At 44.6% G+C, this 27,202-nt stretch overlaps 1 protein-coding gene across 6 annotated transcripts in view; it reads right to left on the reverse strand.

The window, feature by feature from the left end:
- The window catches only part of TCOF1 (treacle ribosome biogenesis factor 1), a 68,747-nt gene extending 56,261 nt beyond the window's left edge, over positions 1-12,486 (reverse strand). For all 6 annotated transcript variants that reach the window (XM_088478261.1, XM_088478259.1, XM_088478260.1 and 3 more), the window contains exons 1-6: positions 12,242-12,486; positions 9,562-9,614; positions 6,553-6,659; positions 6,311-6,357; positions 1,098-1,290; positions 24-85 (exon numbers count right to left, since the gene is read on the reverse strand). In XM_088478261.1, the coding sequence (XP_088334387.1) occupies positions 24-85; positions 1,098-1,290; positions 6,311-6,357; positions 6,553-6,659; positions 9,562-9,614; positions 12,242-12,343 (564 nt within the window). In that variant the 5' untranslated portion in view covers positions 12,344-12,486. The remainder of the gene's footprint in view (positions 1-23; positions 86-1,097; positions 1,291-6,310; positions 6,358-6,552; positions 6,660-9,561; positions 9,615-12,241) is intronic.
- Positions 12,487-27,202: the final 14,716 nt, after the last annotated feature.

Raw genomic sequence — 27,202 nt, forward strand, 5'->3', positions numbered from 1 at the left:
CCTAATTCCTTACTGTCACTTACCTGTTTAGCAGTTTCTTCTTCAGTCTCTGAAGTGGAAGAACTCTCACTCTTCTTGTCTGGTTCTAGGATAGGTTTTAATTTGGTTGTTTGATTACCAGAAGGAGAACAAAATAAATAATGAAATTAGTGAAAATAAAATAAATAAAACATATATAGATAAAGAATCAAATATACAGCCAGGCAAAGTACTATACAGCCCATAGAGGATGGAGAAAAAAACATACTAAACTCAACCAGGCTCTTTCAGACACAAAAAAAAAAAAAAAAGAAAAAGGAAAAACCACAATATTACAGAATACAAAAAAAACAACAAAAAAATAAAAAACCACAGTATTACAGGATACAAACGTGGGGCCTGATTCAGAGGTGTACGACAACCCGATGGTTAGCGTACGTCTCCGATGGCGAGTGGTCTGCGCATGCGATCTCGCCTGCAGACTCTTCCGAGCCACAGCATGTTTGACATACTGTGGCGTTTGGAGAGGGGGGGGTGTGTTCCTGAGCAGCGATCCCGGAAACGACTGTCGCGATGGTGATCTCCAGCTGTAACCTTGGTCGCAGCGCTGGGATTGCAGATGCAGCAAGGAAGTGCTGCTGCATTTGCATTTTAGATGGACGGAATTGCACAGTAGCTTGCGTGCGCCTCTGCAATTCTGTCCATCTCTCTGATTAACATTAGGCACCATGGGCCTGATTCAGAGGACATGAAGGCGCAGTGTACAGAGTTCCACAAGGACAGCTAAAGGAAAGGACTAAAGTACCCGCGGAAATCAAACATCCAATGGAGTATTTAAAAAATAATGAAAAAAGACAAATAAAAAGTGACAACAAAAACACTAGTGAGCTATAATTACTCTATTAGCAAGTGTAGTACCAACATTCAAAGAACAGTATTCTGCACTTCAGGCAATGAATTGTAATGTCCATTTTTTCTTAAAATGGCACAAAAAAAAAAAAAAAAAAAAAACCTCCCACCCTGCAAAGTTTTACCCCCAATGTTGGCACACAAAGGTCTAACCACTAAGGTAGCACCCCACATTCTGCCTACTCTGAGACACTGTAGACCTCACTTACCCTGTACCGGAGCCGCCTCCACCTCGCTGTCTGACGAATCGCTGCTGTCTGCCGAAGACGCAGCCGCTTGTATGTCGAGAGCGACAGGTTTGTAAATCACAGGAGGGGCGGCTTTTTTTGGGGTGCTCTTTACTTTTGCTGCGGATCGTTTGGGTGAATTCATTTTTCTGGATGGAGCTCTTGCTCGTTTGACCTAGTACAAAGAGTGAGGGGGGGGATGGGGGGTTACTTTTATACAAAAATAATGCAGGGAACTGTGCACATCAAAAGGATAAAAATCTCTGCTACTCTGTAAGAGACAGCAGATTGCTTAATCTTTTATGAAGGCACATTATTCGTCTGCATACATACAAAATAAAAACTATAGAACGTCTAATATTCTTAGTGCAGAGTCAGACTGCGCAACTTCCCAGACTGAGGGGTCTGTGGGGTCAAATTTACTAAGCATTGGCTGGAGATAAAGTACCAACCAATCAGCTCCTAACTGCCATGTCACAGGCTGTGTTTGAAAAATGACAGTTAGGAGCCGATGGGCTGGTACCTCATCCCAGTTCACTTAGTCTTCATCCAAGGCTTAGTAAATAGACCCCTACATACTAGATAAAATACCAATCAGCTCCTGTTATTTTTCAAACACAGCCTGCAAAATTGACAGTTAGGAGCTGATTGGTTGGTACGTTATATCCGTCTGCTTTCTCTCTCTCCAAGGCTTAGCACATAGACCCCCCAAGTTTTTAGAGCAGTTCCGCGGTTTACATCCGGGTGCTGTAAAAGACGATCACCCAGAAAGGGACTGTTGGACGCCAACACTGTACAGACACTTGGCCAGTAATATCATTAATGCTGGACAACAATTTATACACTTCCACATAAACTATAACGCAGCGTCAGAGAGGGATCTTCCAGTCTTCCCAGAGGATAAAGCCATCAATGCTGCATATTACTTTCTCAAAATTCCTAAGACTCAATGAACAATGGATGAAGGGTGTGTATTAACAAGTATGAACATCACACATACTTCTTTCATATTGATGCAGTGATTCAGTAGCGGATAACACAAGTGGCATTGCACAGCTCTAAGTGCTACGCCGAATCTCAGTGTCCTCTCTGGCAGACGGGCAGCAGTATTATCCCCCCCCCCCCTGGATGGACAGAAGCAGACAGGATAAAACCAGACACATTCGTTTCCACATGTCTGCATTTTAATAATGTGAGCTCAGTGATGAGGAAAGGGGCGGCCGGCTCATCAGACTGGGCAGGGCCACGCTGGCTCATACTGTACGACTCTCGTCATGGGAACTAAACATCACGGACAGTCTACAGATTGTTATATGGCCAACGCATCATCCTGGGAACCGCGGCTGCCTGGAAAATGATTGTCGTTCAATGTATATGAACGTTCATCTACAGATATATCTGCTAGGTGTGTACCCACTGTGTTCATAGCATTATCTATAGTTTTGGTAATATAGCACTTCCTATTAAGCCACACCCTCTACCATGACAAAGGTAATGCAGCTTGCATTACAGAATCCCTGCCCACAGCGCACAGGTTATAGGTGGCCAGGATGAGGGTTGCAGCAGGTGCATTCAGACAGGACAGGAGGATGAGCACAACAAACACATGACTATAAAAGTGACAGCGACCTCCTCTGATGGGAGACGTGGGTGAAAGGAGGGTGGAGGGCTGCATTTAGCATAACCAATAAATAAATATTTCACCGGCTATGCTCACACAGCCAAGACGTCGCCGTAGCGAGGATGCCCTGACCGGCAAGAGTAATACTAACCAGCGTCACAGAACGGTGCGATTTAGCATACTGTATATTTATAGGTATAACCAATAGTTTGATTTGGCGAGCTGATAGATGCAATGCAACAATTGTTTGCTATATAGACTAATAGCCATTGGGCTTGATAGATGAGATTGGGGGTGGGGGGGGGGATTTATAGATGCAATAAAGGCGAGTGCCAGATCCACTATTAGAAATTAGGAGGCAGATGTACTAAGGCTTGGAGAGAGATAATTTACTTGCCAATCAGCTCCTAACTGTCATTTTTCAAACAGTCTAACATGACAGATGCCGATTGGTTGGTACTTTGTCTCTCTTCACGGCTTAGTACATCTCCCCAGGTCCCTTATCCGATAGCCTGTGAGTTACAAGCATGGGGGCGCGATTCCGGCAAGTCCGCCTTAAAGCTGCAATAATTTATAGATTGTAAGCTTGCGAGCAGGGTATATATATATATATATATATATATATATATATATATATACCCTGCTCGCAAGCTTACAATCTATAAATTATTGCAGCTTTAAGGCGGACTTGCCGGAATCGCGCCCCCATGCTTGTAACTCGCATATATATATATATATATATATATATATATATATATATATATATATTCTCCAAGGGTGAACCGGCACTCAAAAAATAATAGAGATATGTGCCAGGGTGCCTTCTGTAAGTGTCCAATATTCATGCAAAGAATCAGCGGCACTCCTGGACTGGTATCATAAGCAAAAAAAGGGTTTAATACATGCCAAACTGCCGACGTTTCAGAGCCAGACACGGCCCTTTTCTCAAGGCTGGCATAACAATATTAAATATATGAACAGCTGTTCATATATTTAATATTGTTATGCCAGCCTTGAGAAAAGGGCCGTGTCTGGCTCTGAAACGTCGGCAGTTTGGCATGTATTAAACCCTTTTTTTGCTTATGATACCAGTCCAGGAGTGCCGCTGATTCTTTGCATGAATATAAATATATATATATATATATATATATATATATATATATATATATATATAAATATATATATATATATATATATATAGAATCTTTTACAACCCAGTAAAATGTTGATTCAAATTGTAAAGCGCAACAGAATTGCTGTGCTATATAATAAACTTAATAAATAAATGGCAAAACCAGCCTGGTTTGGATCTTAAAATCACTGCGACTTTAAAAACTACTTGATAACTCACCGGAATTGCGCCCCGTGTCTGCAATTCGCAGAGTACTGAATACTATACATCAGTTTCCCCAAACTGCGCCATTACAATCCATGTTTTAAGGATATCCATGCTCGAGCTCAGATGGTTAAATCAAATTGACTGAGATATTAAATAAGTCACCTGTGCTCAAACACGGATATCCTTAAAACCTGGACTGTCAGGGCAGAGTTTGGGAAACTCTGCTATACATGATATGACCAGAGTGTTATAACACATTAGATATGTCCACAGTGATCTTTTAAAGCCTGCTATAAAACAAGTACAGAGTGACTGACAGCCAGGCTGACAAAGCCGATTGGGTGATTCATACACAGTGTATGAATATAGATTGCAAGATCAACTGGGGCAGGGACTGATGTCAATGAATAATAATGCTCTGTAAAGCGCTAAGGGCCTGATTCAGAGCCACTCGTAAGTGGCCGCTAGTTCGTTCTGACCGATGTTCACTCATCTGCGCATGCGTACGGATCGTTATACGCATGCGCGAACCAGTCAGTGCGGCCGAAATTCATGTGCTCGCAAAATAGCGAATGCCTGATAATTTGAGTGACAGGATGAGGCGTATGTGGGTGGTAACAGGGGAAGGTGCTTGAAAACGGGGAGTGAAGATCCGATCGCAGGCGTGCTTAAAGGTCAAAACGGGCGTTTTATGGGTGTGCATAATTAAAACAGCAGCGTCATTGACCACGTCACTGGGTTTTTTTTAAGCCAGAACTGCTCGCAAAATTGTGGTAGCAAAAACCAACCACAAGAATAGCGAGCAGCTCATACCCTGTTCGATGTACTCGATTAATCTAATAAATAGCGGACATGACATAGGATGCGAGCGGCCAGGGGGCGTAGTTTCCCAAAAAACGACCGCAAGTTTTGTTCGCTCGTTCAGACCTAGAGGCGTGAACAGACCGCAAACAGCGAACGGTTCATTTGAATAGCCACCCCTATTTTCTGGACGAGCGAGCGCAAATAGCGACCGGCTCTGAATCAGGCCCTAAGTGTGCTATATAAAAAACTCAATATATATCACCTTCAACATAACAGAAGAGTTCAACAGTACGCAGTTAATAAAACAGGCTTATTAAATAACTAAAAACACTACAGCTATAAAACTTACAGCCACCAAAACCGGGCTCAGCAGCCTGCAGTCCAGTGTATGTACAAATGTAAGAATTTGTAGCCCATTGAAGCCCAGTGAACTGTGTTGCAAAAACAAGCAGTCCGTCATCTAACACCCTATGTTGCGATTATAGCCACCATCTACTCAGCCGCCATACATTACCCCACACACACACACAAATAGTTATTGCAATGGAAAAAGATGCAAGCGTCACTGATCAGTCTATGAAACAAGCACTGCTGCACCCCCGAGAGAGAAACTGCCTAATGCTGGCCATACACGGCATGATAAAGCTGCTATATTGTGAGGTGTATGGGCACGATATCGTACCCGATATCGTGCTGCAGGATAGTGTATCGCATCCCCAAATCTTCCCGCAGGTTCATCTGATCTGGGATGCGATGTACGATTCCCATTAAGATGGAGGAGCCGGCATATAGCACGGTCAGTGGGGACAGCGCGATCCGTCTGCCGATAGATCGACAGTCGCCCTACAAGGCAGTGTATGGGCATCATCAGTCTCTCAACATAGGGAAAACGCACATATACAAAAAGAGGTAGTGCTGCACAAAGTAAACAGACTGGAAAAGAGAGAGAGATATATACACACAAACACACAATCACAAAATCATAAAACTAATACACAGCAAAAAAAAAAAACAAAAACAAAAAAAAACACTTCATATAAACATACGTATAATGATTAGATAAATGATACATAACAGATCCACTCAATAACCAGGCTCACCATCTGGGAGGGAGAACCAAGAATAAGATACAATGTATATATTCAGGTTCTCAATATCACTTGAAACAAAGTATCCACATTCGATGTTGTGACAATTATGTGGAAACCAGTGATAAATTGGATCCGGGAATAATGAGTATCCAAATATGTCAGATAATAAAGTGCAGTCTGCTCACCCGTCCTATAATCAGGTGAGAAAGCCGCCTAGTGCGGTGAAACATTATAGACTTGCAAATCCATAACAAGTGAACCGTTTAGCAGCGGCAATCAGTACCATCTATATATAGTGAACCCGAAATGTCAATTAGATACTAACAATAAAATCACTCACTTCAGCCGCCTTCTTCACTGAACTCTTTGCGTCTTCTTTTTGAAGGGCTAAATAATAAATTATAAAATTAAGAACACAAAAAGGCAGAATCAATAATCCTTAGAATTCAATATAAAAACAAAACCACCAATAACAGAGCCACACTAATAACACACACACACACACTAATAACACACACACACTAATAACACACATCTATATTTTACTATAACGCACAATCCTAACCTTTGCGACTGTCTTACCTTTACCCTCATTGTCTGAGGATTCGGACGAACTAACGGGGTCCTGCACTCGCGGTTTCTTGCTGTGGGTGACATTAAGTTTGCCACCTTTCCGCTTCTTTGTTTTCCTGTGGATTTGGAGAGACAGATTGGAAGAACGTTGTGTATGAAAGAGTGTTACATGAGCCCTTACACAAACACCAGTCACGCATAGGCACAGCATTACATTCTCTCACACTCCTGTGATGTTCCACCTACTCTTCTGGCTACAGAGTCACATTCTGATGATAACCGGTACAGAGTCTTTCGTTTGGGTGCTCATGTGTAATATTTGCCCTCCAGCCATGGAATGCTTAGCGGGTTAGTGAGAGCACAGAGTAAGTGACATGGAGGTTTATTTACTAAACAGCAATTTTTCTAGGAAAAAAAAAAGGCTACTTTTCATTTATTTACTATGTTCATGTACTATCTTTAATTAAAAAAGAACAGACAAAAAAATATATATATTGACTGTTAATAAAGACATTTTTTAGTAAATAAACCCCTTAAGAGAACGCAAACTAAAGGGGGCCACATACATCAATTGCCCGATTCCCAACGATCAGCAAAATCCAACATGTCCGTAATCTTCTATTTGCTGATTCTGTTCATTTTTGGATCGGAACCTGCGAAACAAGTTCTTCCGACGTGTTGGATTTTGACAATTTTTGTTATAACAAAATCACAGGAAAACGCAGAATTGGACCAATGGATTGTAGATATATGGGCCCCTTAACGCTGAGAACAACTCTGCAATCTTGTCTGCCTTGGCACACCAAGAAAAGCACAAGTACAGCTTTACCAGATATAGCAACTTAAGGCGGACCAGCTAGAAAAAAAAAAAGAAGTTTGGGTTTGTAGTGCTGAAAAGGAGAGATGTCCACAAACATCTCTAAATGGGTCGGTTCTTGATAGCTTTTAAAGAAGGGTGTTTAATATTAGAGAGGACTTATTTACAAACGAAGGAGAATGCAATGGAGAAAAACCCACAAATTGGATCTTATCATCTAACTTTCAATGTCAGCTGAAGATTGGTTGCGACGCTGTGACAACATCCACTATCCATGCCAACAACTCTAGAATATATGAACAACGTTCAAAGGAACTACTCTGTAATGCTCTGAAACACCAAGTATAGTTTGGGGCAAAGGCCACATAGCTCACCCTGAAGGAATGGCAATTAATGAGGAATGACCTATAACTAAGGTTCAGCCCTACATCAAAGTTGCAAATGCTAGACATCCAACGCATGATGGGGGGGGGGGGGGGGAATAATTGGTGGGTGAACATCAAACACTGATCAGGCAGACAATGGTCCCTGAATTAACTGGTCCAAAAAAGCCAGCAGATACTAGGTCTTCCTGGGCGATGAGAAAACCGAAGACCGCTCCCTGCTTGACCAGAAGTGGACCACAGGAGCCTCAACAGCCAGACAGCCACAAAGGAGGACAGCACGAGTCCACCAGAGGAACTCATGATATTAGGACCCGGACGTGGCTTAGAAACCTGGAAAGCGAAAGTTTGTCCCAAAGGAATCGGAGCATGATCATGTGACTGCCCCCTTTCTGGAATCAGTTAGCTACCATCGTGCCAGAGGGAGGAACAGTCATCCTATTTGTTAGTGGCCAACCTTTGCAGGAAGCAAGGTCTGTACCTGCTGTTATTGTGTTACACTATGCCTGGTTCAGGTGACCAGCCTTAGGTTTTGACATGTATCACACAGTATTACAAGATGGTTCTAAAGATGGGAGGTACGAAAATGTAGTGGTCCAATGCTTTGAGTAAAATTTTTAATTTTGGGGAGAGAAAGAGAGAGAAAGAGAGAGAAAGAGAGAGAAAGAGAGAGAAAGAGAGAGAAAGAGAGAGAAAGAGAGAGAAAGAGAGACAAAGAGAGACAAAGAGAGACAAAGAGAGACAAAGAGAGACAAAGAGAGACAAAGAGAGACAAAGAGAGACAAAGAGAGACAAAGAGAGACAAAGAGAGACAAAGAGAGACAAAGAGAGACAAAGAGAGACAAAGAGAGACAAAGAGAGACAAAGAGAGACAAAGAGAGACAAAGAGAGACAAAGAGAGACAAAGAGAGACAAAGAGAGACAAAGAGAGACAAAGAGAGACAAAGAGAGACAAAGAGAGACAAAGAGAGACAAAGAGAGACAAAGAGAGACAAAGAGAGACAAAGAGAGACAAAGAGAGACAAAGAGAGACAAAGAGAGACAAAGAGAGACAAAGAGAGACAAAGAGAGACAAAGAGAGACAAAGAGAGACAAAGAGAGACAAAGAGAGACAAAGAGAGACAAAGAGAGACAAAGAGAGAGAAAGAGAGAGAAAGAGAGAGAAAGAGAGACAAAGAGAGACAAAGAGAGACAAAGAGAGACAAAGAGAGACAAAGAGAGACAAAGAGAGACAAAGAGAGACAAAGAGAGACAAAGAGAGACAAAGAGAGACAAAGAGAGACAAAGAGAGACAAAGAGAGACAAAGAGAGACAAAGAGAGACAAAGAGAGACAAAGAGAGACAAAGAGAGACAAAGAGAGACAAAGAGAGACACACACACACACCACGGACACACACACACCACGGAACAATGAATTTTAACTTAACGGATGCTCCCAGTCCAGTCTCCCATTTGGTATACTAAGGACAAAGTAACACACTCAGTCACTAGGACAACAACTCACATACTCTCCCAGAGCTGTGTACACTCAGTGGGGTCGATTCAGTTAGGGGCAATGCCCGCGATATACATCTGGGACGTCAGTAACGGCACTCTAATTCACCCCTAAATCGCAAATTTTAGTTCGCCCTCATAGGCATGCAGGTTAAAATACACAATGTTATGGCTACAGTAAGTGCTAATCACAACTAATTGAATTGCCCCAATAGAATTGAAAACAGATTATTTAATCAGATATTCCAATATTTACATCATTTGGTTTTGTTACTTTCATTTAGTATGCCTTGTTCTTCAGATACACAACACAGGTCACTTACTTGTTCCACTTCTTGTAGATATTACGAAGGGTCAACTTTTGTGAAGAGAATTTCTGTATGGAAACAAAACTAGGTTAGCAAATAAACTGCCACAAAGTAACAAATACTGTATATAAAGATGGACAGCACTCTGCACAACACTCAGAATATTTGCAAATAAATACTAGAGTAGCATTTTTTTTTTTAATGTTTGCGCGGTGTCAACATATGATGTTTTCATAAAGTGTTATTGGGAAAATAAAAAAACATTAAAAGGTCAATTAAATTACACAATTTGCCATTGCATCAGGTTTAATACGCCGGCAATGACCCCTCTTCTTGCCTCCCTCACCCTGGACAACTTAACTTTTCTGTAAATCAGCTAGCTCAGAGCTACCGTACATGCGTGGACGCATTGTCCAGCCGCACGCTAGTGGGCACAGTATTCTGTGTGCCCGTTCACCCAATCCGCACTGCATGTGTGTCACAATTGTTACCACCGAAATTCGCAGAACGAATTTTAGACAGAGAAAAGCAATTTCATAGAGAGTTTCTGGCCGGATGTGTGGCACGCCATTTTTAGATGGCGTTAGCTGCAGGGGCCAAGCTCCGGAAGGCGAAGGTTAATCTGACAGCATTGCATCCTGCTTGGAAACCTATCAGGTTTGCAGCTGCTGTCGGAAATTGAGGGACCGCCGTGGATCTCTCCGATATCTGTGGACGTCCCTCCATAATACATTTGGGGATACGTAATACAGGTTGAGTCTTCCATATCCAAAATACTTGGGACCAGGGGTATTTTGGATAACGGAATATTCCGTATTTTGGAATAATTGCATACCATAATGTAATATCTTGGGAATAGGACCCAAATATACACACAGAATGCATTTATGTGTTATATACCCCTTATACACACAGCCTGCAGGTAATTTTATACAATATTTTCAATAATTTTATGGCTCAAGCAAAGTTTGTGTACAGAAATGAAATTCATTTATGTTTCATATACACCTTATACACTAAGCCTGAACGTAACTTTATACAATACTTTTAATAATGTATGCCTTAGACAAACTTTGTGTACATTATACCATCAAAAATCAAAAGGTTTCATTATCTCAGTCATGCCAGAATTATTCCATAATTCGGAATATTTGGATATGGGAGACTCAACCTGTAGTTGCATCTATCCCCCGAAAACATATTTCCCAAAAACACTCACCGCAAATAGTTAATGATTAATGGGCCTCAATAAGAAGTTCCAATAAAGAGCAGTCCAAGAGTTCACTGAACTATAATTATCCTGCAGTTCCTCAGATATTGCCCTGTGCTATAATGCAGCAAAGCATCATATTTAATTGTACTATGTAATCATACTTAATTGTACTAATTTTGTCTATGGGACAAATATCAACTACATCGCATTTAAAAGACTAAAACAAAATAAATTTCCACCACCACTCACCTAAGGGTGGGTACACACCTGAACGAGATCTGCCCAATTTGGCCAAATCTGAACGACAAATCGGGCATATCGTGCAATGGGTATGCCCGATTCTCGCAGACGCATGCAGCACGGCCAATCATACGATATCGCATGTGAGACTGTACATCAATGGTTCCCAAACGTTTTTGAATCGCGGCGCCCTAGTGCATCAGAATTGTTTTCACAGCACCCCTAAGCAAAACGTTTGTTATCGAGAAATTCAGAAAAAAAAAGTGTAGTGAAGTAGTAAAGTGAAATAAATTGTGCTTATATGTCATCCTTAGGGTCAGGTATGTGGTGGGTGACAGGTTTGCGCTTCTGTGTATCCACATATTTACATTACATTGACCATAAATAATTTGATTTGGTGCTGGACCAACAACCTGAGGCACCCCTGCAAGTATCCCAAGGCACCCCAGGGTGCCACAGCGCACAGTTTGGCAACCACTGCTGTACATATTAATGAAGGACTGAACAGTGATCGTTCGTTCATTAAATCTTTTAAGTGTGTACCGGCAATCATGCGATGTGCATGGTAAAGGCAAAATCGCCCTGAACATCGGCACAATTGCCACTCATAGGGGTGTACCCACCCTAAGACAGCATCATGAAGTAACAGGGCAGCACTCTGGGGACTGTGAAATAGCCTGCGAGGTACAGTCTTTGGGGGAGATTCTGCCCATATTTTTAAAGTGGCAAAACCAAGCTTTCAAAATACGGGCAGGCTATTACATAACCCCACCTTTCCCCACGCCCTGTCTGGTAGACTGCTATCCCAAACCCACCCACCCAGGAGTAATTACAGAAAAATAAAATACACTTTTAAAATTGTATTTAGCTTTACTACTTGTTCGACTTTAATGAAAAACCTTTATATGTTAGTACAAAACAAATGAAAACAAAGTTGTGCTTGCTTGAGTGCCTTCATAATCCTGTGTGTGTATACATATATGTGTGTGTGTATGTGTGTTTACATTAGCATTGCACAGGGAGGATACAGTGCATAGATTATGAAAAGAAAGTAACAGCAGATGACACTATACAACATGTGGCTCTCCATCTGCTGTTGAACAACAGGTAGCAGCATGCTGAGGCACTAAGTGGCTTGCAATGCATGTTGGGACTAGTCTCGCACAGGACACACAGCACAGATAGGAAGGCATACAGCAGCTGCAGAGGGGTTGGGATAACATACACCAGGTGCCTCATTACCTCTCCACTCTCTATCTGCAGCTCCCTGGCAGCCTTGGAGTACCCGTTCTTCAGCAGATGCTGGTGTATGAGAGCCAACAGGGAGCTGCTCGCTTTTACCATGGTGCAGGCTGGGGCTGTGCTGCTCCAACTCCGACACTCATTCAGCAAGCACACACCACCATACACTATTACCCTAGCAGCACCATGTGCTTCCTGTCACACTGCTTCCGGGAACCGCGCGGGGCATGCTGGGAACTGCACAAGCCCTATCTACCCTATCGCTGGCTTCTAGTTCCTTCTGTTTAGTAGCGTTTTTTTCCCATTTTGTAACAACTTTATGCAGCAGCAACAACAACAAATGTGAAGAACTGAAGGGAAGATGTATCAAACCTCCTCAAGTGGAGATCTTGCCCATATAGCAACTAATCAGATTATAGATATCATCTATCTAGTACAGTCTAAAATAATAGCTAGTAGCTGATTGGTTGCTATGAGCTTCGATACATCTTGTATGCTGGCTGAGTTCTGTTCGTGGTAGGGAAGCTGCAATACTCAATCCTGTACTCTGAACACACCAACTTGTTGAATAGGGATAGTAGCCAACTTTTCGGCTGCCCCTTGTCATACTTACCTACTCTCCCGGCACTGCCGGGAGCCTCCTGAAAATCGGGTGCCACGCCCGGTACCCCACAAGAGTAGGCAAGTCCTCCAGATGATCGCAGAACACCAGCGCTTGATAGTCGGGGGAGCGATGACTTGATTTGCGCCAAATCGCGTCACCGAAGCCCCGCCCCTGCTTTACAATGCTGGTAATATCATACTTGCCGACTTTCCGGGAGCAGCAGGAGGGGACCTGCTGCTCTCCTCTGCGGGGGGCGGGACCAGACGATAGACAACATTAGGCCCCACCCCCTTTACAGAATACTCCCGTGATTTGTGGTTTTGTGGAGGGGGCGGGGCTAAATGACGTGATTTGCACCATTTAGTCCCGCCCCTTCCCTACGGCCCTGAAAATTCTGGGGAAAAAAAGCGGGATGCGGGAGATATGCCTACTCGTGCGGGGGGGGGTTACCCAAAAAATTGGGAGTCTCCCGCGATTCCCAGGTGAGTAGGCATGTATGGGTAATATAGGCATTATAAAGCGAGGGGGTGGGGCCGCAATCATGCCTACACGCCCCCGCTCCACCCACTTAAGCCACCTCCACCCTCCTGCACTGAGGGGGCTGCCAGAATGTCAGTAAGTACGCCCCTTGTGCATACTTACCTACTCTCCCAGGAGCTCCTGAACTTTTGAGGAGTCCTCCAGGCTCCCTGAAGTGGGTGTTTTTCCCGCATCCTGCCCACTTCCTAGTGGAGAGAATAATACCTGGAATCGCACCTGGGCGCGGCCAATATGACGTTATTTTATGATTATTGTATCATTTGGACCCTGCCCTCTCTTCCTAGACGTGCCATTTCCACCATTTTACTATGAAGAGATAGGGACTAATGACAAAGACAGGTCCTGCCACCTGGATCCCCTTCTCTGGGCTTCTCTCAGTCTGCAAGTATGGGCGTACGGCATCTGGTATGGTGAAAAGGAACATACCAGACTAATATGCAAGGTGGGAATAGTGAAGCATTGGTAAACAGGAGCCTCACGCAGATAAACTCTTAGTAGAGGAACTAGACATAAGGCCCAGCTAAGTGCTTTGGAGGACGCAATGAGAGATCCTATGGACTGGAGGGATCAGAGAAAGATCTATGGACTGGAGGGATCACATTTGGCGTTTCAGCACTTGGGTCTCTTTTGTTCCAGGGTTCATTATCAGTTATTGTGCGCCTCTAATATAGTGTTTAAGTTTTTTATTTGAAAATAGTAAATATTCGAGAATTGTGTGGTGTAAGAAATGTCTCTAAAAATGAGCCACTTTAGAATTATTTTAAACATATTTTTATTTAATGAAGCCTGACATCAAATATACAAAAAAGAGCCAATAACGAAAATAGCAAAATACAATTGTTAATAACCTTAAACTTTAATAGTAACAAGTCATTATATAGATGGGCGTGTGCAGAGATCTAAAAAACAACAACAAAAAAACCTTAACTCGTACTGTACTTTGTGAGTTGAATTGTGAAATGAAATAGACAACCTTGTTTTGAACCATAGTGTGATACACAAAACTTGCATATCTGGGTTTTATTTGAGTAATATGTGGATAAAACTCCCCAGTCTCAAACAAATGTTGCACACACTTTTCCTTTTGTAAGGAAGCCTCCACCCGCTCCATCCGAAAAATATATAAAAAAATGTGTTGTAAATAGCACCATTGTATGATGTATGAGGGTGGGCTTTGTAAATGATCTCCTCCATCTGTTGGTAGAATTCCACTTCAGAAATACCCCATATCATGCTCTGAAATGTAAATTGTATTTTCCAGACGTCTGTTCTCCTGAATTGGAGGGGATTATTTACAATTTGATACCTAATACTAAATTATCTCATACCTGCCTACTTTTAAAATCTCTCTCTCTTCTAAGAGAGAAACCCAAAGGAGAGATGCAGCTGACTGGAGGTAGAGGCGGGGCCTGGCGCTACAAGTCACAAGGCCCCGCCCTGATGCAGAGAATGCTGCGAATCGTAGGTCAGTCAAGAAGGGGAGGGGCCGATATGATGTGAATTTTATAGAAGTGGCTCTGATGTTCTTTGGTACTGGGAGACACAACCAAATTTGGGAGGCGTGGCCATGTCCCTCCCCAGTAAAAACATAACGAACTACTATGAGCGGCACCTTGATAAAGGCTTTCTTTAAGCTGAAACGCGTTAGTGGATGTTTGAGGAGGAGCTGATCCAGACCAAAAAGCAAAGTGGGTGGATTCTTGAACCCAGGAGGTACCCAGTTATTTCTACAAATGCTTGATGGTGTTTTTATACACCCTTTTGTCTGGTACGCAGCCTCATAATCACTTTTAATTGTCACTTAAAATAAAATTACTTTATCACACTATTGCGATTTTCTTGTTTTCCCTTGTTTTTATATTTGAGGAACAAGAGGTACCCTAGTGTGTCTGAAGAGGAGAAAGAGTGGCTTTTGTGACTTTGGGCAGACCAGTGTACTATAGAAAGAAGATGTTTATCTGTACCATTTTATCATGAAGGAACTTTTTTAACTGGACTAACGGATTATTGATGGTGACATTGGACTTATTCTCATTTATTTATCATTTATATTTGGAAGAAATTGATTCAGGAATCTTGAATCAGGTGGTGATATTTATTGTTTATTGTCAATTGAACATATTTTTATTGAAAAATCTATTCCCTATTGAGTTTTTTGCGCAAGGTGCACCTATCTTTTTCTCTACTATGAGCGGCACACTTAGCACGGGGGGGGCTCCAGAGGAGGGTGACGATCAGTGAGACCTCCTACACCTGTCGGCCAACTACCACTGGCAGCTCCTGTATAGCAGTGCGGCGGCAGTTGCTGACCCGGGCCCCCGCTAGACCCCTCCAACTGGCTTGGGCCTGGGTAGGTAGTACCCGCTCCCCTCCTCTCTCAGCACTCCTGACAAGGTGTCTTAAGGTTCCTACTTTGGCCATCTGAAATGTTTGAATGTGCTGTACTGTATCTTTGACCTCTCTAATTTTCACCTACTCCCAAGAGGTTGGGAGAGAATTATTGTACTGCTTGTAAAATAATGGCAGCCAGAGTAGCAACTTATTTTCCTTTACACAAGAGAGCATAATAATGAATTTTAGTGTATGATAAATTGTAGCAAATATGATAATTTTATTTAGCGTTAGATCTTTTGCCTAGGAAGAAACCTGTAAGTCAGCAGGGGACATTTTCATAACTGTCTACGACCTGCTGCTTGAGATGACCGCCTGCCCAGCGCTGTGACTGTGCTCTCTCCCCCCAGTGTTGTTGCATAATGAACCGTCTCCAGAATTACACTACAGTTCAAAAGTTTGGGGTCACCCAGACAATTTCGTGTTTTACATGAAAACTTTTATTTGTCAAATGAGTTGCAAAATGAATAGAACATATAGTCAAGACATTGGCAAGGTTAGAAATAATGATTTATATTTGAAATAATAATTTTGTCCTTCAAACTTTGCTTTGGTCGAAGAGTGCTCCTTTTGCAGCAATTACAGCATTGCAGACCTTTGGCATTCTAGCTGTTAATTTGTTGAGGTAATCTGAATAAATTTCACCCCACGCTCCCTGAAGCACCTCCCACAAGTTGGATTGGCTTGATGGGCACTTCTTGCGTACCATACGGTCAAGCTGCTCCCACAACAGCTTAATGGGGTTGAGATCTGGTGACTGTGCTGGCCACTCTATTACAGACAGAATACCAGCTGCCTGCTTCTTACCTAAATAGTTCTTGCATAATTTGGAGGTGTGCATTGGGTCATTGTCCTGTTGGAGGAGAAATTGGCTCCAATCAAGCACTGTCCACAGGGTATGGCATGGCGTTGTAAAATGGAGTGATAGCCTTCCTAATTCAAAATCCCTTTTACCTTGTACAAATCTCCCACTTTACCAGCGCCAAAGCAGCCCCAGACCATCACATTACCTCCACCATGCTTGACAGATGGTGTCAGGCACTCTTCCAGCATCTTTTCACTTGTTCTGCATCTCACATATGTTCTTCTGTGTGATCCAAACACCTCAAACTTCGACTCATTTGTCCATAACACTTTTTTCCAACCTTCCTCTGTCCAATGTCTGTGTTCTTTTGCCCATATTAATCTTTTCCTTTTATTGGCCAGTCTCAGATATGGCTTTTTCTTTGCCACTCTGCCTAGAAGGCCAGCATCCCGGAGTCGCCTCTTCACTGTATACGTTGATACTGGCGTTTTGCTTGTACCATTTAATGAAGCTGCCAGTTGTGAGGACTTGTGAGGCGTCTATTTCTCAAACTAGAGATTCTAATGTACTTGTCGTCTTGCACAGTTGTGCACCGGGGCCTCCCACTTCTCTTTCTTCTCTGGTTAGAGCTTGTTTGTGCTGTTCTCTGAAGGGAGTACTACACACCGTTGTAGGAAATGTTCAGTTTCTTGGCAAATTCTCGTATGGAATAGCCTTCATTTCTAAGAACAAGAATAGACTGTCGAGTTTCACATGAAAGTTCTCTTTTTCTGGCCATTTAGAGAGTATAACCCACAAATGTGATGCTCCAGATACTCAACTAGCTCAAAGAAAGGCCAGTTTTATAGCTTCTCTAACGAGCAAACCCGTTTACAGCTGTGCTAACATATAATTGCACAAGGGTTTTCTAATCATCCATTAGTCTTCTAACGTGCTTAGCAAACACAATGTACCATTAGAACACTGGAGTGATGGTTGCTGGAAATGGGACTCTATACACCTATGTAGATATTCCTTTAAAAACCAGGTGTTTGCAGCTAGTATAGTCATTTACCACATTAACAATGTATAAAGTGTATTTCTGATGAATTTAATGTTATCTTCATTGAAAAAAACAGTGCTTTTCTTTGAAAAATAAAGAAATTCTAAGTGACCTCAAACTTTTGAACGGTAGTGTACATATCAACCATTTAAACCGTATCAATTATCATGACACCGCAGACATGTCTTTACAAACTTATGCGTGGAGGGGCAGAGGCAGTCCTGAACAAACTGCAAACCCTAAATAACAACAACAAACTATAGGAAGGGTTTGTTAAGGATATAATTTTTATTACAAAGCAAATATATACAGTATATATATATATATATATATATATATATATATATATATATATATATATATATATATATATATATATATATAATTATATATATATATAAAAAATCAGTCATGATTTATATCAAAGCATTGCGGTTACTGTACCTGTACCATACCCAAAATGGATGTGGCATTGGTGGGTGACCTGGGAGAATCGTGGCCTCATTTTTCTAATCATGGCATTCGGCAGATATATTAGTCTTTTACCTTTATTTATAGTCGATTCGGGGGGGGGGGGGGCCACAGATGACAAGCTGCCCCACAGACCAATCAGCCCACCGGGAATCTTCCCACCTAAGGTAATGGCTAATCCGCCCCTGCTCGACATACGCATGGGTGTTTTGGGACAGTCTCTACCCTGGCATATTTTTATGCTCGTAATGACAGCAAAAATATGTCTTCCTTATATTTGTCAACCATTTGGATAACCAGTGACAGAGTCTTCGCTGCTCCGGTGCTCAGCCATGTTTCTGACCGTGTTGCTGGAAAGATGGCGCCACTTATAAGTGTAGAGTGTTGGGGGGGTGGGGGGCAGTTACAGTGATGAATTACAGTGTGTGGCACAGGGGCCCCCTAGGCCTGTGGGCCTGATTCAGACCCTCTCGCTAGGCTGCGTTCACATGCAGCCTGCCGATGTTTGCAATCTGCTCATGCATCGCAGTGTGCGTGCGCGAACTAGTCCATGCGATCGGGAAGCGGTTGCTTGCAGCGCATAGATAGCTCGCTAGAATGAGTGACAGGAGAAACCATTTGTGGGTGGTGACGAGATGGTCGATGGAAACGGGAGTGGTGGTGCAAACGCAGAGGCGTGCATTATTAAGATGCAGCGTCATAGTACACGTCACATGGTTGTATCATACAGAGCTTGCAGTAGGGTATGGTGAACCACAAGCGCTGCGTTCGCTTCCGATGGTAGACGATGTTACCGATGGAGATGACGTGCATAAGTGGGCGTCTTAAGACAGGCTGATGGGCGTCTGCATACACACCGCGATTGCACGCCAAGACATAGTGGGCGTGCTAATGCCTTACCGTGCGATCTTGGATTTGCATACTTTTGCTGCGTGCAAACGCATCTAGTGAGCGGGTCTAAATCGAGCCCTGTGTGCACTGCACACCATGCATCCATGATAGATACACCACTAAATATATGGGGCGTAAGCCTGTTACAAGTGATTTATCAGTATGGCGTACATTAAAGATCCATACTTGATTATAGAAATTAGTTTTATACAAATTAAATAATATAAGTGCTTTGAGTATAGTATGTGCTTATTATTGGCGATTGGTTTAGGAGTTGGATAGAAGCTTATCCCTGTGACATGGACACTAGCTTATGGCACCATAGGCAAATGCAGGGAGGGTTTTCGGTTGCTTGGAAACCCAACACCCCATCCCACACCATGACCTCAATAGAAATAGTATTATAATAGAAATTTAATAATGCTGCATGTTCTTCTCAGAATCACAAATTAAATAATTAGAATCACCTGTGGATCTTTCAGCATATATCAGTCAGTAATGAATAAACTTGTGCACCAACGTATACCCGTTTTCCTCTAGCAGCAATAACCCGGGTTATTGCATGTGAGCGCGCAGCAACCTGGGTTACTGTGCAGTGTGAAAGGGCAGGGCTGAAATAAGCCGGGTCAAGTGACACGGCATTAATTTTCAACCCTGTCACGACAAGGGTTGACCGCGTGTTCAACCCTGCTCGTGATGCAGTAAACCCGGGTCTCTGTATAGGAAGAGCCGGTGCTTGGAGATGAAATAATCTCCAAGCGCCGACTCCAAACGTGATGCCGATGGTGCCATTCACTCGGCATTAGTGCCGGGTCGCCTGTCTGCATTGGGTCTCAGCCGGGTCGCGCCCGGGATGGGCATCGTGAACATAGTCCCCGGTACGACCCGGCATCTATTGGAAAAGCTGCATAAGAGATCTGGAAACATGCACTGCTAGAGACCAATACAGTATGTACGTATATACCCAAGGCAGTGCTAGGTTCTTCTGATGCTCCCCCAGACTCTCAGTCTTTTTCCTATGCTCTGGACTGGTGCCCATATCTGAAATAAAAACATTAGCTCAGGCAGTATGACCCTACTTCCGCATTTAATGGCTTAAGCTGGGTACATACGTAAAGATTTTCTGTCCAACCATCCAACTAGTTGATTGGTTGGAATGAAAATCTGGTAAGGAATGAAAGCAAATTTCAATCAGCAATTTGCTCCCAAACGCCGGAAAATGGACAAAAATTGTTGTTTGAACAAATTGTTTAGATCAAACATTTAACAAACTTGTCTACGACCATTTTCATCTGTTTTCTGGCATTTAGGAGCAAATTGCTGATCATCATTTACTCCCATACGTTACCAGATTTTCATTCCAACCAATCAACTAGTTGGATGGTTGGACAGAAAATCTTTACGTCTGTTCCCAGCTTAACAGTGATCGCTGGTCCTGTATAGGCTGGAATTATGACACACACTACACTTTGTATGATGCATATAAAAGCTAATAGTGCTAATTATGCCCTCTGCATGGACTGGCCACACTCACTCTAAAATCAAGCATTTGGAACCCCCCCTCTAGAAACCATATGTTTAAACACTGGGCATCACTGAAGCATAGAAACTGCTGAAAGAGTTTGTAAGCAGATTCAGTGCACCTGCTGTCTGTACTGATCAAGGAGCACATTTTGAATGTTAAGTAATGAAAAAGGTTTGTGAAGCGTTACAAATAAAATAATAATTACACACACCTATTCACCCTCAGGCAGGCAGGAGAGAGAAAATGCTACGTTGTAGGAACACGTTTGTGCTGAAACTAATCTGAAGTGACTGGATGAGTTACCTTTAGCCCCAAAGAAGAGGAGATTCACCCTATAGAGTTACATTACCGTCCTTGCATGAAATACCTCTGGTTAGGATAGTGCCTATACGTATACCAAACACACCCAAAAATGTATCTCTTACAGGGCCTGCAATAGCGATTACACACGCAGTTCAGCTGTGATAGTACACTAATTCATTGTGATCGCTATGCCGTTGCAGCACTACATAAGGACGCCCACTTTACCTTACACACATCCGTAATGTTTAGCAAGACTATGAAACCATCGGTACAATTGAGTACCATCGCAGCCTCGCGCACACTTGCACAAGCTCTGACCTTACTCAGAAATTGCTAACTTCAGCGCACGCTATGAGGCCTCAGCCTGCGTAGGGCACCGCAGTGGCTAATTTATGCACGCGCCTGCAATGGCGTTGAAACGCACTGGCACGCTTGCTTTTTTGTCGACCACCCCCCTGTCACCAATCACAAACAGCACCTCCTGTCAATCACTCTGTGATGGGTCTGCATAGTCACTGCGATCCTAGTCCCGATCGCAGTGGCCGGTTAGCGCACGCACACTGTGATGCTTACGCATGCGCAGTCGGCCAATTGCGTGTGTATTAGCAACTGCGATCCAAGCTGAATCAGGCCCACAGTACCGTGACAAATTAATGTCTACTAGTCTAGAACGTTGCCTGCATGACTTCTTAATTCAATAATTTTTATTGATTTTATAATAACATAAACAAACAATTACACATATATTGACTCCATTAGAAATTATGCCTCATACAGACTCAGTAGAGAGCAAAATCACGAACAGATTAAGCATACGAGCCCTCATTCAGAGGCGGTCGTTAGATGCAAGCGGTCGCACTGAATCAGGGCGGCCGCTTGCATCCTGAACGGCCGCCTCCTTGTCGATCGTTAAGTTGTGGGTTACCACCCACAGCTTAACGACCAAACAGGTTGATGGTCGCTATGGTGATCACCATCGCGACAATCGGGGCTTATGACCAGACCCTAAGGTTGGGTCTGGGCACTCGTAAGCCCCAGGGAGCTTTCTGCTCTGATGGAGCAGGAAGCTCCCCATTGACATCACTGATGATGTCAGTGTGGCCGCCCACAAAACGGTAGGCGTTCGTAAAGGAACGCCTCCATTTTGGAAACCACCCCCCCGGCTCGCCTACCAAACGGGGGCAGCTGTCGATCAACATCGACAGCCGCTCCTTTGGTAGCGAGCTCCGAGGCAACAGAGTTTCTCTGTCACTCCGGGGCTTGTGCACGCGCAGTGCGGCCGCTGCGCGTGTGCAGGCCTAACCATCGAGTCGGTTACGAGCGCATCGGCTCTCGCGACCGACTCTGAATAAGGTCCACTGTTGTTCAGGTGTAAGACAAGTTGCATAGACATTGATTCAAAGAATAATATTGGGTATTACCTTCTTAAATGGCATAATTCCCAATAGAGAACTTAGAATAAAACACCCAACAACAAATAATAATGGCAGACAGAGTAACACATACAATATACAAAAATATATACAATCAGGCAATAAACATAGGTAAAGACAAATAACCAATATAGCAGGATATAAAGACCACCACATAGTATATCAATAAACAGTAAGAGCCCACAGGTGCCATATGAGCTCATTTACCAAATATGAAATATAAATAGCCAGTGCTAGTGGCATATAAAAGTACAAAAGTACCTTACATCTTAAGCCTGATATAACATAATAATTGCAGAATATTACTAAATAAAATTAACAAATACTAAATGTGGCAACCCACAGCAATGCGAGCGGCCAGGAGGCCACTCCATAAAAAAAAAAAAGACGCCCTGATTCAGAGCGAGCGCTCTGTCAGAGCGTCCGGCTCTGAATCAGGGCCAGAATCCCTTGGTGAGTAGCAGGAGATTAGAGGCACCAACAGGGAGAAACCGCAGAATAATGAGCAGCAGCGGCAAGATCAACGTACCAGCAAGATCAGCAGGGGCGTTACTTCAGGTAGGCTGCGGTCCCAAAATGGCGGCCGCTGTCTTCAACTCGCCGAAGCAAGGCAGCAGGGAGTGGAGACCGGGCAGGCAGTCGGTGGCAGAGGGACCGGAGCGCCAGGAACAGCCGGTTAACGAAAGCAAATCAAGAGTTAAGAGTAGGGATGGAGACTCCGGGCCAGCAGGAGGAAACAGCCACCTCAAGTCGCCGGGTAATAGTGCCTTAAAGTACACAACAGGAGCCAACTGCGACACTCCAATACGTACAGGAGAGGATAAACCAACAAATCCCTGATTGTGAAGTAAATATAACCAGGAAAACAGTATTTTTTCAGGATTTGTGCAGGAGAGTTAAAGAAAAGCTGCCCTCTCCCAGCTACTACAGGAAAGCTGCTACTTGGAGATGGAGGGCCTGATGCATAGATGGACGGAATTGCACAGCAGGACGGAAGCGGCTGTGCAGTACCGTCCAACTCAAATGCAGCAGGAGGTGTCTGCTAGGAAACAGGAAACTTGCTGCATCTGCTATCTGAGTGCAGCGCCCGTAGACACTGCCTTGGATGATGGTCGCAATGGTTGCTCCTTTGACCATGCTGCCTAAGCTGAGACTTACTCAGCCTGGTCGGTCACTGGCAGCCTGCAAGGCCAGGAAATCAGCATCCACCAACGCAGACCCTGGCCATGTCCCTCCTGGAAAAAGGGGATGACACGCCCCCTTTTACGGGAATGCTGGCCAGACCCGCCCCCGATCTGTCCCCCAAATGCTGCAGGGAAAGAAAACCTTTTTGCAGCGGGAGCCCCTCAACCCGGCACAAATCCAGGAACAGGCGCGATCAGTGTGACTGTGATCGCTCCCCCCCACAGGCAGAGGAGACTGCTGCTGCTTCTTAGCAGCAGCGAGCAGCCTCCCACTGCAGCCCAGCACACAGCAGCGTAAGAAGAGGGCGGGGCAGGGGTGGGAACCTGTGCCCTACCGGGCCCTTCCAGCAAGCCCGGGTAATCAGTACACGCTCCACTCCCCACCCCCCCTCTCGGCGCCCCTGGCCACTCCCACGTCTTAAGGATATTGAGATCTCATACAAGTTGGAAAAGCAGAATCTGTGGGAATTCCAGACTCTATTTGTTTATGAACATTTACTTATTTAGCTCCAGCATATTGTGCAGCACTTTACAACTGGGAACAAACACAGCACTGTAACAAGATTGAGATGTACTGAAAACACCCGATTTCACATTACAGGTATAGGGGTGAGGCAGAGGGTGAAGGGCATGGAGAGAGGCAGTGGGTGAAGAGTATGTAGGAGGGTGTAAAGGGGTGGGGGGGAAGAGAGAGATCAGGAGTATCCTGTGAGGAACTGACCTTTCACCCAGTTCTTCTGCAGAGACGCTATCTGCAGCAGGTATCTTCCCCCGACCGAGTAACGGTGATGGCCAGGACCCGCATGGCTGACTGTAGGTGGTCTGGGAACACGTGCGCCGGGGACGATCACTAGAGTGTGACGCAGAGGAGTAGCGTGGAACCATGACGCCCGGAGAAAGTGCATGTCGTAACCCACCCTGTACTCAACTGTGCCAGTGGTGTATGACCAGCCTGAAGAGAAAAACAGAAAACAGTGGCAGTACACACCGGGCCTGATTCAGAGCCGCTCGTAAGCGGCCGCTTGTTCACTCTGAGCGATGTTCGCACAACTGCGCATGTGTATGGTTCGCAATGCGCATGCGCAAACCAGTCATTGCGGTCGGAAATCGTGTGCTCGTAAAACAACGAGGGGCTGCTAATTTGATTGACAGAATGTACCGTTTGTGGGTGGTAACAGGGGAAGGTGCTTGAACACAGGGGAGTGGAGATCCGAACGCAGGCGTGCCTAACGGGCAAAACAACGTTTAATGGGAGTGCATAATTAGTAAAGGAGCGTCATCGACCACGTCACTTGGTTGTCTTTTAGCCTGAACTGCTCGCAGTGATAGCGATAAGAAAATCCTACCACAAGCACTGCGAGCAGTTCAGATGCCTTTCGATGTTCCCGATTAATCTAATAAATACTGGAGATGACGTGTGATGCGAACGGCAAAGGGGCGTCTTTACAAAATAGCGAGCGCATTTTTCGGACGTTCGCTCAGACATAGAGGCGTCAACACTCCGCAAAGAACGAGCGCTCAAATTAAATATCCGGCCCCTTTTTAAGAACGAGCGTCCGCAAATAGCATCCGGGTCTGAATCAGGCCCAGTGGCAGTATCATGCTGGGCATTGAGGTCCCATTGGGGGTGTAGAATGCTTTGGTGATGCACTATCTGACAGTAAGGGGTAGCTGCTTTGGCACTGCTTTATTTATGTATAGCACCTAGCATCTGACTTTTATCTCCTTTGAGTCATTGTTATTAATCAATAGAGGAGATTATGGGCCTGATTCAGACCCACTCGCGAGCGGCTGTCCGCTCGCAAGTGGGTCGATGTTATGCACTGAGCATGCGCACGACGGAGGGAGCTCCGTCGTGCGCATGCGCCAGACGCGACGAGCGAAGGAAATTCCTTCGCTCGTTGTGTCCGATCAAAGGGGGCGTGCTGTCAATGTTGATTGACAGCACGCCCCCTTTGGTGGGCGTGCCGGGGGCGTGCCTCCCTGACGGGGGCGTTCCCACGGGAACGCCTCCCGTCAGAAGCCGGCCCACTGACATCACTAGTGATGTCAGTGGGAGTGATTTTGGCTCTGATAGAGCCAAAATCACTCCGGAGCTTGCGGTTGAAAACCTCAACCGCAGGCTCCGGCTCGCAAATTCGATGGTCGCGATGGTCTCGACCATCGCGGCCAACACAAAGCACGCTCGTATAGCCTGTGGGTGGTGACCCACAGCTATACGAGCGTCCAGGAGGACGCTCCATGAAAATGGAGCCCGGCCCTCATTCAGAGCGTGCGCTCTGCTCAGAGCGTACGGCTCTGAATGAGGGCCTATATCTTATATTCTGATAATTTAACTTAAATTGACAGTTTATTACTGCAATCACTGCCCCAAGCAGCTGTCACTGGAGTGGGGACACCTATGGGAAGCTCCCTTCTCAGCTATGCTCCTACTGCGCAAATATACATTGCACCTATATTAATGTGAGTACTACTAATCATGTCATGTTCTGTCTACCACCATTATTATTATTTCAGGTCTCTTAATACAGTTTTTTTTTTAAAAGACCTTTCAAATAAAACTTTGTGTACATGCCTAGGAATACCTCATTACTTTATATAGCAAAGCAGTGACTTTTTTTAAAAATAGTACCTGCCAAAAAGAAAAGGACAGGAGAGGGGTGGTGACAGAGGGCCTGATTCAGACCCGCTTGCGAGCGCTCGCATGCGGGTCGATGTTGGGCAAATGCGCATGATGGACACGGCTCCGTCGTGCGCATGCGCGAGGCCCGGATAGCGACGGGCTATCGCTACAAAGGGGGCGTGCTGTCGATGATGAGTGACAGAATGCCCCCTTTGGTGGGTGTGCCGGGGGCGTGGCTGGCCAGACGGAGGCGTGATATCAGTGGGAGTGCTTTTGGCTAAAGCACTCCAGGGCTTGCGGCAGACGATGGTCGTGATGGTCTTGACCATCGTGACCATCTTTTTGGTCGCTTGCTATAGCTGTGGGTGGTCACCCACAGCTATGCGAGCAGCCAGGAGGCTGCTCTAAAATTCAAAGGGACGGCCCTGATTCACAGCGAGCGCTCTGACAGAGCATCTGGCTCTGAATCAGGGCCAGAGGCCAATAAGAATGGAGAGGAGAGGGGCAAAGAGCCAATCACAGGGTAGAGAGGGGAGGGAATTAAAGAGGTGAGAAGTGAATGTAATCAATCTGACAGGAAGGGGTAGGTGACAGAAGATGATCACAGAGGAGGGAGAGCTGGCAATCTGGGCATTTTGAGGGAGCATGGAATGTAGAAATGGATCTCAGATCCGTAACTTATTTAGGATATAGAGCAAACAAACAGAGATAAAGCTAATAGGTGACCGTTATACTGTGCTGCGCCCCATAAATCCTGGAAACTTGGATGGCGCCCTCTGTACAATTTGGCGCCCGGAGCTCATGCTCCACTGGAACCACCCTCGCTACTCCCCTGGTGTGACGTCAGACCCCTGGCAACTGCAGTGTCAGAGAGGAGAAGGTAAGAGGAGGGTAAGAGCCGGGAGGGGGAAAGAGGGCAGGAGACACGAGGGGAGGGGTGGAGGGGGGGCGGACCACCTCATTTGTTACAGCCCATGGCATGTACTGTAATGAGTCAGTCTGACTCATTATTAGTACTGCTGTAAATGCCGCTGTGGGCACCCTCAGTACCGTGGGCCCCGGTGCAATGCATTGGCTGCACTGCTGGATGTTCCGCCAATGAGCCTGTGATGGACCCTGCATCACTGCAGCAGCAGTTACAGCAAAGGT

This window comes from Taudactylus pleione, unplaced genomic scaffold, assembly GCF_031769625.1.
Source record: "Taudactylus pleione unplaced genomic scaffold, aTauple2 ptg000212l, whole genome shotgun sequence".
Lineage (NCBI taxonomy): Eukaryota > Metazoa > Chordata > Amphibia > Anura > Myobatrachidae > Taudactylus > Taudactylus pleione.